Source organism: Clupea harengus, chromosome 5 (assembly GCF_900700415.2).
Source record: "Clupea harengus chromosome 5, Ch_v2.0.2, whole genome shotgun sequence".
Lineage (NCBI taxonomy): Eukaryota > Metazoa > Chordata > Actinopteri > Clupeiformes > Clupeidae > Clupea > Clupea harengus.
In genome coordinates, this window is record NC_045156.1 from 28,796,520 (window position 1) to 28,810,113 (window position 13,594).

At 41.0% G+C, this 13,594-nt stretch overlaps 2 protein-coding genes across 2 annotated transcripts in view; one reads left to right on the forward strand and one right to left on the reverse strand.

Annotated features, from left to right (window-relative positions):
• LOC105904767 (metalloproteinase inhibitor 4) overlaps positions 1–7,563 on the forward strand; it is a 9,317-nt gene extending 1,754 nt beyond the window's left edge. The window contains exons 2-5 of the mRNA XM_012832702.3: positions 4,903–5,000; positions 5,608–5,722; positions 5,830–5,954; positions 6,300–7,563. Coding sequence (XP_012688156.1) covers positions 4,903–5,000; positions 5,608–5,722; positions 5,830–5,954; positions 6,300–6,497 — 536 coding nt within the window. The 3' untranslated portion in view covers positions 6,498–7,563. The remainder of the gene's footprint in view (positions 1–4,902; positions 5,001–5,607; positions 5,723–5,829; positions 5,955–6,299) is intronic.
• Positions 1–13,594, reverse strand: part of syn2b (synapsin IIb) — a 64,076-nt gene that overhangs the window by 18,248 nt on the left and 32,234 nt on the right. Inside the window, exons 3-5 of the mRNA XM_031568445.2 lie at positions 9,965–10,056; positions 8,373–8,529; positions 7,882–7,971 (exon numbers count right to left, since the gene is read on the reverse strand). Coding sequence (XP_031424305.1) covers positions 7,882–7,971; positions 8,373–8,529; positions 9,965–10,056 — 339 coding nt within the window. The remainder of the gene's footprint in view (positions 1–7,881; positions 7,972–8,372; positions 8,530–9,964; positions 10,057–13,594) is intronic.

The following is a 13,594-nucleotide window of genomic DNA, read 5'->3' on the forward strand; positions in this document are numbered from 1 at the left end:
ATTTTTAGCACATTTTAAAGAAACTGTTGAAAAAACCTAACGTACTGTAGCTTTAACTGTCATTAAACATGAGATGTCAAGAGAACTGCGATGTAGGGTTTAAACAAGTCAATCAGTTTTTTGAGGGCAGCGTTTGTTCGGCACACTTCTCATGTAGTACTGTAAGCCAATGTCTATGGAATCTGCCTGGGAAACATTTTGATGACACAGTTCTATTTGTTGTTTTTTTTTCTTCTTTCTGGCCTGTCAGCCTTACTCCATTGGTCTTAACAGGAGTAACCAGGAGAGCTATTAGCCCAGCCTTGGGCTTCAGAGTGCTAAGGCTCTACGGGCTGAAGAGGGTCCAGGCTGTGCAGAGAGTAAATGTACTACATGAGTTTCAAAAGTCCCTCACCATTAGCATTTCTATAGGCCAGACGAGGTGCTTTGCATACTAATTGTTCACTTTAAAGACCCTGACAGGATATCTTTGTGAACATGACAAGGCCTGCGATTCATTTGTGAATGTGAAGTTAATACATCTGTTCTGTAGCAGATGAAGCAACTTTTTTTTTTTTATATCACCATCTTGCAGTAGCCAAGAGGCACACTGGCCCAGCTATTAGAGGCCATTACAGATTACAAAAATTGCGGTTCTGGTGCACATGTGCATAATTAGTTGTGATGAATAAACCACAGATGGGAACGAAGTGGTGGGCGCATAAGCCTTTAGAATATTCTGGATGTTTTCTAATTAAATCATGTTAGGACTCCTCGCTGACATAGTGCTTAAGACCTGCCAATTCTGAAAACAGTGAAGCATTCTTATAACCGTCAGTTTTCCTCAAGGTCCTCAAGCAAAATACTTCTTCTAAAGAACGTGGCAATGGATACAAAAACATTGGATATTGTGTGGTCCTAATATGAGCTAGAAACCTTATAAAGGTTGAAGGGGCTTCATGACAATGTGAAACTCCAACCTAATAGATAACAGAGCAGAGCATTGTGCCCAGATCCCTATTCCTCCTGTCTTAGACCACATTTACACATAGCCGGGTATTTACAGAAACTAATATTTCTGCCCCTCCGTTTTCAAAAATAACGTCGTACACACAAGATCGTTTTCAAAAAAGTTTCTGTTTACATGAACCCGCATAAATACGCCCTTCTATGGAGGGATGCAGTAACTCCGAAAGAGACACTAGTGATGAGCGCGACATTCGGAAGTTCTCATGCCATTCGTTCGGGAGGACGACTTCTTTCTTGAAGTTTTCCCACCAGACAGCAGTTCGCCCTGGTCGGATCCAAAACCGTTGGCAGGCAATGTAGCCCACGTCTTGGGAGTGAAAGCAGTAGAAAGACTGCTGACCTCCGTGCAGTTATTCGCCTCTGCTCCTCCATATAGAAAAGCAGTTGTGTTTGTAAATACAAACAGGCGTTTGCATTAACATATAAATGAGCACTACCTTAACAGCATCCATGATCAGTTAGCAAACTAGCTAACTGTAAACATACTGTGACGTTTGAGAACCTAAAACTCCGTTTGACCTAGTTCACACGCAAACACAAAAAGGGACTTTTCAGAAATCTCCACTTTGGCCGGAGTTTTTAGAAATTATCGTTTTCCGTGATAAAACCTCCATTTTCGTGTAAATGAAAGGCCAAAACGCATGAAAATATATGCGTTTTCCCATCGTGTAAACGGGGTCTTAGATCACTCACTGGTCATGTATTAAATCCCTGTAGTAGATCCCTATTCGTCCTGTCTTAGATCACTCATTGGTCATGCAGTGGATCCCTATTCGTCCTGTCTTAGATCACTCATTGGTCATGCAGTGGATCCCTATTCGTCCTGTCTTAGATCACTCACTGGTCATGTAGTGGATCCCTATTCGTCCTGTCTTAGATCACTCACTGGTCATGTAGTGGATCCCTATTCGTCCTGTCTTAGATCACTCACTGGTCATGTAGTGGATCCCTATTCGTCCTGTCTTAGATCACTCACTGGTCATGTAGTCGATCCCGATTCCTCCTGTCTTAGATCACTCACTGGTCACTGGTCATGCAGTGGATCCCTATTCGTCCTGTCTTAGATCACTCATTGGTCATGTAGTCGATCCCTATTCCTCCTGTCTTAGATCACTCACTGGTCATGCAGTAGTTTTATGGGCTGTTCTCTTTCTGTTGTTGTCACCAGCGTTAGACATTTTTACATAACTGGGAAAAGAAAGGAAAACCCCACTGTGGCCCACGACCTCTTTCATCACTCCGTGGTCCCGGCGCACAGTTTGAATAAGGACACAGCCGACGTAATCTTGTGCTGGATTTAAATACACACTTTTCATAAATAAACAAAGACAGGGATTAGTGTACGAGTAAAGTAAGGGATTTCTCAGAACGAAAATGTGTTGTTGAAACTGCATTTGCACTTGCGGTTAATTCAGCATGTAATCCTCCTAAGAAACGAAAACCAAGTACGAATTTATGATTTTCAAATACATGGCATCATATTTGTCTGTAGTTATGTCATTTCTGTCAATCCCCAAAGACACAAAAAAATGACACACTCTAGCTTTCCCAGTACTGTTTGCTTGTATGCCTTCTTTGTATTTGAGGCGAGACCATGAGCATGAGAACACACTAGCACCAGTCCCCTTGTTCAGCATTCACAGAGGCTGTGCTACCACTGCAGGTGATTGGCCAATAACAATGTGTGACAACAGCCTTCGAGAGGCTCATAATGAAACCGCCACAGGATAGCACAGGACTCATTAAAATGCCAGATGAACATCGTGCAGGCCACCATTACTAATAAATGCAGATTAGAAGTGTCTGGTGTAAAGTTTGGCAGTCGCTCAGAATTTAAGTAAGGCTGGTTACTAAAACTCTAGACAGCCACTACAGCACTAACCACATGTCTCGGACGTGACGTGGTTTTACCTCACCACAAATTTGACATGTTCTACAAGGTTCAATTAAAGTTTGAGAGGATCAGAACCATTTATCATCTCCATTTCCCCCAGTGCATATATCATATGTTTCTGAAGGGATGGAAGTGGCATATCTTGAACATAGTGTTGCAATCTGAATGAAATATCCATCTATTAGAACTTTTTTGAGAAAATCTGTAATTTTCCTAACCAATACAACCAAAACAATGTTGTTTACAGCTTGTGGTGACATTATCTAATCGAACAGCTGTGAGAGTAGTCTGTCACAGTGGGTGTGGCTCCACTATGAAAGGCTATCAGGAGCAACATAGAGACAACTCACACACATGTCCCCTGAACTACTATGTCTGTTACATAGTCATAAACCCTGTCCCGCTGGGAACCTCACGCTGAGGAAAGTGTGCCTATAATTTAGCACTGTGGTACTGCCAAAAGAAAAAAGACAATTCAAATAAAGTGACTGTTGAACAAACAATAGAGGATATGCAGCATGTTTACACATACAAGTTTATGAAACAGACACTGGTGTGTCTGGGCTGCCTCACAACTGAACTCTTGACCCCTGTGCTGTGGAACATTTCCCACAGCGCTACTCTTGGAGACACATGGGAAAGAAACATGGCAGGAAGGGAGAACATTTTTGAGAACTCATTTTGAGAAACGACAGTGTTAAGGAGGCAACTGAATATTTGCTGTCAGACAGTATTGATAAAGCAGACATAATCAATTCACCTGATGTTTGGCAGACAGGAAATTGTAATGAGGGTAAGGGTTATACACAAGGTATAAACAGTTTAATCATGTTAAGGCTTTTTGGATTATTAATGGGATGCGACACACATTGATTGATGTACATACATCTGAAAATGGAACGGAGAGAGATGGATGTGGTCTTTCTCCTAACATTTTCAGTTATTTCTAGTTTAAACTTGGCCGAACGACATATCTATCTACATACAAGGGCAAGTCATTTGGGCACTCAACAAAACATAGACAGAGATAGAACTGACAGCCCTGCTGCACACTATTCTAGACAGTCGCTGCCATGGTCCCATTAAAGGGTTACAACTGACAGCACTGACTGTTGTGTGGCTTGAGGTGTGAAAGTCAAGCTGTGCTTGTGTGAGCTGGGAATATGTCACAGGCCTCATAGTGAAGTCTGGCCAGCTGGATGAGCTTTCCAGCCTCTGTTGAGGGACAAAGGAGATCGGAATGACAGATATGAGCTTGTAGTTGCAAGCTAATACCCTCTGTTTTGCACACAGCAGAGCCCAAAACACCCTAAAACATGGCTTCTTTTGACTGATACTCTGTTTGTTTATTGCATATTTCATGCAGTTGATCATTTCTGTCCTATGGATAACAGCAGTCTGCTTTTTCTAGAGGTTACTCGAGTCAGAAATCCTGTTTTAGAACAATGTGAGCCTTTCTTCAGCGGAGGCACCAAAGGGGTAGGGACAGGTACTTGTGATGCAAAACGTGTTCCGATTTATACTCCAGTGTTGAGGAGCCATGAACAGCGAGGGGAGCAGTGCGGTTTGTGTGTCACTGGTCTAATAGCAATGCAGGTCTCTCATTACAATTACACATATGATCAAATATCAGCACAGGCACAGCCTCAATGTGTGCTGTTAGAGGGCCAGGTACACAGCTCCTAAAGACTGGTTGCCCCTAGCTTGTTGTTAGTGTGTGTATATGTGGGGAGTGTGAACGTGTACTCATATACGGAGGAAAGATGTCACTTCGAAATGTTATTGTGACAACAGCAATACACAATATAGTGGATTATGACTATTTAGGTACAGAATTTCTGGAAAAAAAATAGACTCCCTGTTTGCAGCTAATGCATATTTTGTTTGAAATTAAGCAGAGGAAAAACACTGTGAACACATATTTTTAAGATAATGGTATAATATATTATTTGTATGATTATCATTGCTTTACTAATGAAAAATCATGTTTCATTTATCAGTGATTCGAGCAAAGATATCAGGAGAGAAGATTGTGTCTCCAAGCAATACCTCGTCCCCTTACATGAAGATGGTCCAATATGAAATTAAACTCATTAAGGTAAGGAGGGAGACTAGCCAGATGAATTTCCCACCACTTTGAATTGATCTGCTGTGGAACCAGAATCAGTTTCCTCTTTCCTGGTCTCTGTCAACATGAGGTATAATACCAACACACTGTCTTATCCTTCTGCTTTAACTCTCAAGATGACGCCTCCGATATGGGAAGTGATGAGATCAGAACGACACCTCAAGCTTTCTTTGACATTATTGTTGCATCGAGTAATAATTCAAGAGATTTTTCTCATTGCCTGTCTTGTTCTCCTCACTTCCCGTCTCATTCGATCTAAACCCAGACAACCTCAAGGTTACAAATCTATTTGCCAATGAGCCTGCATGAAAGACAAATGAGGAAAGCTCAATAATTTAATACCAAGGAATCAAAATTGAGCGGCCTCCTTTCATACATGTCAGTAGTGGTGATCAGTCACTCTGTCTTTGCACTTATTCCTTCCTCTCTTTCTTCATAAATCAGGCTGCTGTCAAGATCGTTTTTTTCGGACATATTCATGAACCTTTTATTTTCGACTTCAGCGTAATGTTATTTAACCAACAATTTAGTCAATTTTGTTAGATAATAACATGCTGTGTTTTTTTTATTATTGCAGATGTTTAAAGGCTTTGATAAAATAAAGGACATCCAGTATGTCTACACCCCGCTCTACTCTTCCCTTTGTGGAGTCAAGCTTGATTCCAATAACAAAATCCAATACCTGCTGTCAGGTAGACTTACTCCCTCTTTGAAAAAAATATGTTTCTTTTTTTCTGTAGACGATATTGTGATTTTATTGACTTGCATTTAAATTCAGAATTTCATTGCTGTTCTGCAGGGCATATCCGCAGAGATGGCAAAGTCTCAACTGGACTGTGTGACTTCACTGAACCATGGGACAACTTGTCACTAACCCAAAAGAAGAATCTCAATTATAGATATCAAATGGGCTGCGACTGCAAAGTAAGTCTGGCTGAGGTCTCCATCTCCTTTTGACTCTTGACAGATATTCTGCACAGGTTGACTATACAGCTATCAAGCCATCTTTTCTCAAACAACTAGTTTTCATCTATTTACAGTACTGAATATATGTAGCCATGGCTTGATAATAGACTAATTGACCGTTAGCCACTGAATAAGGGAACAAGGGAACAAATAATAAGCCATGATGTTTAGTATTTATGTCCTTGAAAAGAAGATCAGTAAAGAAAAACAATTAATATCATGTAAGCTGTGTGCAAAGAAGATAATATGTCCTAAAACGATCCGAATCCAATGACTAACTGTTGGCCATCCCCTGTCCCTCAGATCGCCCCCTGCTACACAGTGCCCTGTTCCACGACCACCGATAACGAGTGCTTGTGGACGGACTGGGTGCTGGACAACAGTTTGAGTGGGGAACAGGCGCGACAGCATGCCTGCATCAAACGCAGCGACGGCTCTTGTGGTTGGTACCAGGGTGGGCCTCCGCCTGAGAAGGACTTGCTTGACCTGACTGACCCCTGAGGGGCAAAGCTACGCTTACAATTCAGCCCACCCATCAGCCAGACGAGGCAGAGGGCGATATGGGTCTCTTTTTTTTTCTCAAATCTCTCCTTATCTTATGCTCTGATCTCCAGAACTCAGAGACTTCAATGATCTGTGTTCAGGACATGCAGGGTTCACCTTGCCACTATTATGAATGTAAGAAAGAGAGTGGCCGTCAGAGGACAGATGTTTATAATGCACACATCAGCCCTGGTCTTAGGGTTTCATGCCGACTTGGTTCGTCTTTTGCTTGCTTGATTTATTAGTGTAATGTACGGCTACAGTTTGGTGTATTCCTCTTGTCTCTTCAAACCTGCTCTAAACGAAAGACCCATTCCAATGCAACACTTTCCCTAGAGTGCAATAGAATCACTGGGAGGAAATGTAAAAATACAAAAAACAAAAGTCTACTTTGAGGATGAAAATGTTGCCATAATCGTACAAAAATCTGCATTTATGCATTCAGCAATTCTGTACAGTATGTACACTTAAATGTATCTGCATATTTTGGACACCTGGAACTTCTGTGTGAATTCTGTATAATGTGCATATCCCTTTTTTTTTTGGTCATTAACTCTGTACACGAAAGAGTTAGACTAGCATAGCAACCACCCACTAGATCATAATTGAAGCCTCTTTGATAACTTTTTTTCTGTGATTTTGCCTTGTGATCTTGTTTCATTGTGTGATGGTTCATTTTTTTTTCTTGTGCCAAAAAGCTAATACATTGCTTTAACATAAGCAGACGTAGAAGCCGTGTAGAACAATGATTTTGTATACAAAAAGTTTGTATGGGTATTTATGTTTCCTTTTTGCTGTCAATATAGTTTTCTATACTGTACCAAAAATATTGTAAGTAAAGTTTAACTAGAACTTTCAACATTTCAAATCTTCTTCAAATGATACTTTATCTTCTGTGCAATGCTAGCCTGGATGCTAGCTCTTTTAGCAGAGGCCAGGTATTGTATCTCGCAACTGCAGAGATAGACTAGCATCCAGACTAACACTATGTTTCATCATTCAATAAAAAAATATTCACTTACAACAAGGAATAAACTAAAGCACAATTTTTTTTTTTGATGCACAAAATATCTCAGACTATTTGTCCCATCTGAGGGCAAAACTAAAAATGTGAGGTTATTGTAAACACCACGTGCTACAGGGAATTTAAATATATATCCCTTAAACATGAAGGCTCATGGATTGTAGTGATTATTTTCCCTTGAGGCCACAGGAACAGTTACATAAGTAATGACATCAGAGTCATTATTTCTTGCAACTGTCAGATACATAATACAGCACAAGAATGTCACCGTCCTCTGTGATTAGGCTAGTAGGAGTAGTTCAGTGATGATCTGCTTACCATGTCCTTATGGTTTGGATAGTACGTCTGCTCAATGAGTGGAAATTTATCAGGGCCAAGCTTCTTGCAAGTGCTGATGAGTTGAGCAAACTGAGTAGAGAAAGAGATGAGAGGGAAACTATCATTTTTTTTTCTTCTGTTTCTGGATACACATTCATAAACCCTGTCAGTGTGCCAGCAGCACAGACTTAGACACAGGCATAGTCATAGGCTGTTCACTGTTAAGACCAGGTGTATTGAACATCCAGGAAACATTTTTGATTTCATTTAACTACAGCAGATATTAGCAGATCTAACTGAAAAGGCTTCACATATGTACCGCAGTTAAACTTATTCAATATTGCTCTGACATGTTTGGCCTAAGGAGATTCCTGTCATCTGTGTCCTCTGGCAGCACTCTCCCTGTGGCACACATATTAAACCTACACATGCCGTTTTTTTTTGGTCAATCTAACCACCAGATGAGGTGAAACAATGAGAGGAAGTCTCACCGCCCATGGCTTGTCACAAAGGTTATAAATGGACTCCAGAGAATTGACACTGGGGACTCCGGCATACTGCAGCCCAATAATCATGTTGCGGAAATCCTCATTCTTTGCCATGCTGTAGGCATGCTGTCGGATGAGAACGAAATCAGGCTTGAAGGACCTGAAGGGGCAAATGCAAAAAAGGGGAGAAATTAGGAAGCATGTCAGTGAGTGACCCTGGAATGAAGAGAGACCATTGTGCACATGAAACTGCAGAGTGCTGGTTTAGTAAAACTACCACCATTCTAAAACAGGGCAACAATCTCGTTGCCATTCTTTATTTCTCATATACTCTACAATACACATTTTTACCAAGCAATACATCCTCAAGTGCAAAAATGGCAAAAATACATCAAAGAAACTGAAATTAAACATAGAACAGATTACTGGGAAGGAAATACATTTAAGAACTAGAGATAGAAAGAGAGAGAGAGGGAGAGAGAGAGAGAGAGAGAGAGAGAGATAGAAAGAGAGAGATAGAGAGAGAGAGAGAGAGAGAGAGAGAGAAATAGAGAGAGAGAGAGAGAAGGAGAGAGAGAGAGAGAGAGAGAGAGAGAGAGAGAGAAGGAGATGAAGAAAAACAGAGAGAAGGCTTCTCAGGTCACTGAACAAGTGATGGTGATAGGAGATGCTGTCTGTTGGTTCTTCTTTTGTCTGAGGGTGTGTGTGTGCGAGGTAAACACGGGCACAGTTTGATGAACACCAAGTCTTCGTGCGCACAGAATATAAATGAGCCCTAATGAGGCACAATGAGGCACCGCAGTGAGAAACACTCTCTCTCTCTCTCTCTGTGTATGTGTGTGTGTGTGTGTGTGTGTGTGTGTGTGTGTGTGTGTGTGTGTGTGTACACGCGTGTGTGCCTGTGTGTGTGTGTTCTTGCAGTGACTACTTCATACTAGTTTTGGCCATGTTTCAGTCATGTTTTTAAACAGCATGTATATATTTTCTTTAGTGAATCTCTATCAAACAACAAGCTAATGTTAGCACAAGCTCAGGCACTATAACATGTACATACACACATTATAGCTGCACCCACTGGCACATTAAGAGACCATTAATACAAAATGTGACCTTGAGATGAACTGTGTCCATTCATAAAGTTCTTTTATTTTCCTCCCAGGTCTCCGTGACAAGGCATCAGACACAATACTAGCAGCAGGCCCAGACAGATGCTGGGGAAAATCTCTGAGCACACCTATTGAATACACACCTATCAAAACTTTATGGCAATAAATCACGATTACAGAGGATCTCTGGGGCAATAAATCCAGTCCCTTACAAATATAGCCCCCCTTTGATTCAATCAAGCCCCATGACTCCATCGCTCAAGCGCTAGATCTTTCCATAGCCTGTCTCTATTTTCCCCTTGATTCAATATAGCAGGAGGCCCCTTGGCACATTTCTAGTGGTTGCTTTGTGTCCTCATCATGATAGCAAATCCCACTGTGAATGTTCCATATTGGGAATGCTTTTATATAGCCAGACAGTTATGCAACGGCACAAGTGACATGGTCATTACTGTAACTGGGGGAGAAAAATGAACTGTTCAGACTTACCGCACCACTTTAATGCCGTGCCTTATGACCTGCATGTCCACATTGCAGGTTCCGTTAGCATGAGCCACAAGGTTGATCTCAGAAAAATCAGCCTGGGGAACAAATATGCCTTTAATTACACTTATACGCAATAGCATGGAAAATAAAAACAGCCAAATCTTACTTCTAACAACTTGGTAAAAATCTTAAACATTTAATAAGAAAGTCTGTATTTCCTACATTTATTCGTAGTTTTTATCAACTTTGTGCTTACTGCTTTTATCTGTCATCAGTAATTGCATTTGCTATAGCTAATGTTGTAAATCACAGAACATACAATGCATTGCAACTATAATACCAGCGTGTATAATATCACTTGACTCTGAAAAGGGCAGAGGCAACATTATGTCATAAATCTTCAGCAACCTCTAATGAAGGGGTGGTGATATTGTTTTGACTGGGCCTTGATGATAACAGCAAGACTGAATGACTCATTACTGGCCATCCACTGCAATGGTTTACAAGATGTTGTGGGCAGATGATTAGTCGTCATAGGTTTTACTGTCAGTGTGACACATCATGTAATTGTACTCTATAATTAAACAAGCACACTGTTGACTACTTTCTCATAAAACATTGGAAAACACTGGCGTCTGTAAAACCAATTAGTCACTTTTAATTAAAGGCTGAGATGATACTGCAAAATGTGCCTCTGTAAACGCACAAGCTGGGCCCCTGTTTGCCTCTGTTTTGTCAGGAGGTGCTGTTCTGTTTTCCTGTATGTTGTCAGGAGGTGCTGTTTTCACTTAGTTTATAGTGGCTTATGTGGCCACATTTTAGATGAGCAAGTTGGCGAACATTTCAGGGACCGTATAATGAATTCCATTTGACATCAGTCTGTGGGTCAGACATTATTATGACGTTGGTTTTCAGACAACTTGGCTTGTTCATCAAAATAAAGACAGAAACATCAGGGGACTCTATATGTACCCAAAGCTAATATCCAAAGACACTCCCAAAACCTCAAAACATTTCCTCTGAGAGCTTATATAGTATAGGGGCGACAGTGGTACAGTGTTAGAGAAGTCGTTTAGTAATCAGAAGGTTGCTAGTTCGATTCCCTGTCGAAGCGTCCTTGAGCAAGACACTGAACCCCTAATTGCTCCTGATGTGCAGTGTGCCATCAGTGTAAATGTAAAATGTGTATACATTGTAAGTCGCACATATGTAAGTCGTTTTGGATAAAAGCGTCTGCTAAATGACTAAATGTAAATGTAAGCTTGAGAGCTCCCTGACGCTTACAATATACACGCTGACTGACTTGAGTATGTCAACATTAATAAGAATAAGCTTCAATAGACATGAATTGTTTTGACACAATGAGGGGGGGTGGGCTTGTGTCTTGGCCACAGTGTTGGTAGGATGACAGAACAGAACTAAAGACCAGGGGAGTGAGGGAAGAGGGAGGGATGCTGAAAAGGTACTGAGTTTAAAATACCCAGCTCCTTTAATCCTCAACTCAATGAGGAGTCAGTCAGGTGAGGTGCTCTGTGGCTGATGACTGATAATAAGATGTACCTTCACCTCTGAGCAAAGAGCTGACAGTCAGACTAAGCTGGAGAAATCTGAGGCAGGCAAAAGTGCACTTTCCACTGGCATATTTATGGAAAAGATTTAAGGATTATCACAGTGATATATTGGGATTTTACTGTAGTTTCTTTATAAGGACATTTAAATTAGACCCAATTTGGATGTTTGAAGAACATCAGAAAAAAAGTTTTTGCTAGAAGAAAAGCGTTATGTTTACTGTGTGCTACTGGATCATCTGTTTTTGTAAGAATAAATTCCTCTGCTTATACTCCATCCTCGCCTCCTGCAATTGTGCTCATACTCTATCATTACAGGCAACCCAATGCTCATCAATGTCACCTTAGCATATCCCCATAAAATATTTGTCATGGAGGTATTATACAGACTGAGAGAAAATGAAAGATTAGCCCAGTAAATGGGGTACGGAGGTAGTGCATTCAACCCATGAGATAAGCTACTTGAGTATCGCCATCTTCACTTCAACCAGCACAAGCAAACTCTGGCATAATACTGAGGGCCTCATTTACGTACATTTGCGAGCGCAGCGTAATCAGCGCCTTTGCCAAACCGCATACAGCGCACAATGTGTCCACACTAACCCGGGTAAATATAGAAACGCATACATATTTCTCCGTTTAGCCCTTTCGTCCACACTAAAACGGCGTATTCCGACACTGAAAAAAGATGCTTTTCAAAAACGCTGCCCTAGGCGGAGGGTGTGGACGGGGAAACGGAGGTCTCTACAATTGGCTTAGTTTAGTTAGTGTACTTCAGGTACAAGTACTTTTTCTGAATAGATACACAGAAGGCGAGCGCTGTACTCGGTGTGCTTGAACGATGGGGGGAAAAGGCAAAGAAGACGGTTTAAACCCCTACATGGAGTGGCGATTCTAGGTAAGACCTGGCCGAACAGCTAGCTGGTGGGACAATTTTGTACATGCCTACGTATATTAAATGATATATCAAATATAAACATTTAAACAAATAACATTTATGTTATATTTTCACCTGTATGCCCACCCAAAACCCTGTATTTTTTTCGCACACACATAGTTTTCATTTAGCAGCTGATAAGTCATGCTAAAAAAACTCTTGTTTCGTTACAAATGGAACAGACCTGGTTTAGACCTGCTTTTAGGAGGCGGAGAACTCTCACGCAGATTAGAGACGTGCTTTTGTCAGTCAGTGTTAGTAAATACCACGGAATATATAATTAGGCACACTTTACACATCTCCTCCCATCTTTTTGCGGCGAACACCAACCCTCCCTTATACCCTCCCATTTATGCATATGTATAAAACGGGAAGCGCAACTTGCCTCTATCCGCTTCAGCAGCGGGCAATCTGGGATTCCACCCAAGTGCGGCGTGTTTGTAAATATGGTTCCATGTCTTTACCCGCATATTGCGTAGAAATTACGCCTAAAGTGGGCGCAATTCTGTTAGTAAATCTGGCCCTGAGAGTCAATAACCTACTCACTGATGTCTAAAATAAATCAGGAATGGGAGAAACATAATCTTTATTTCCTCTTACTGCTGAGCGAGATAACACCTTGGAATAGTTTTGGATAGTAATTCCAAGGTGATTTTCTCAACATTGAAATCTATTACAAGAACCATAGCCAACCCTCACTTTATTTGATGAGACTTACAACAGATATACAAAGTGATAAACAAACAAATGAGCTTTCATTATAGGTCTGGGCAGTAGTATTGGGTATAATGTATATTCATAGGTCTGGGTAGCAGTATTGGGTATAGTGTATTTTTGATCCTCTGCACAGGATAAAGAGGTAAAGAGGAGAGAGGTTGTAGTCGGGGGTTGTAGTCAGGGGCTGTAGTCGGGGGTTGTAGATCGGGGGCTGTAGTCGGGTGTTGTAGCTCACATTGGTCATTCTTGTGAGCACTGCTATCTTAAACTCATCACTGGTTAGTACCATTAGGGGGAGATTAGAACAAATGGAGTTCTTGAGTACTCAATTATAATATAAATGTATACATAATTATAAGTACTCAAAAATATTCCATCTATGAAATATACGGTTTGCATTGAAAACGACAG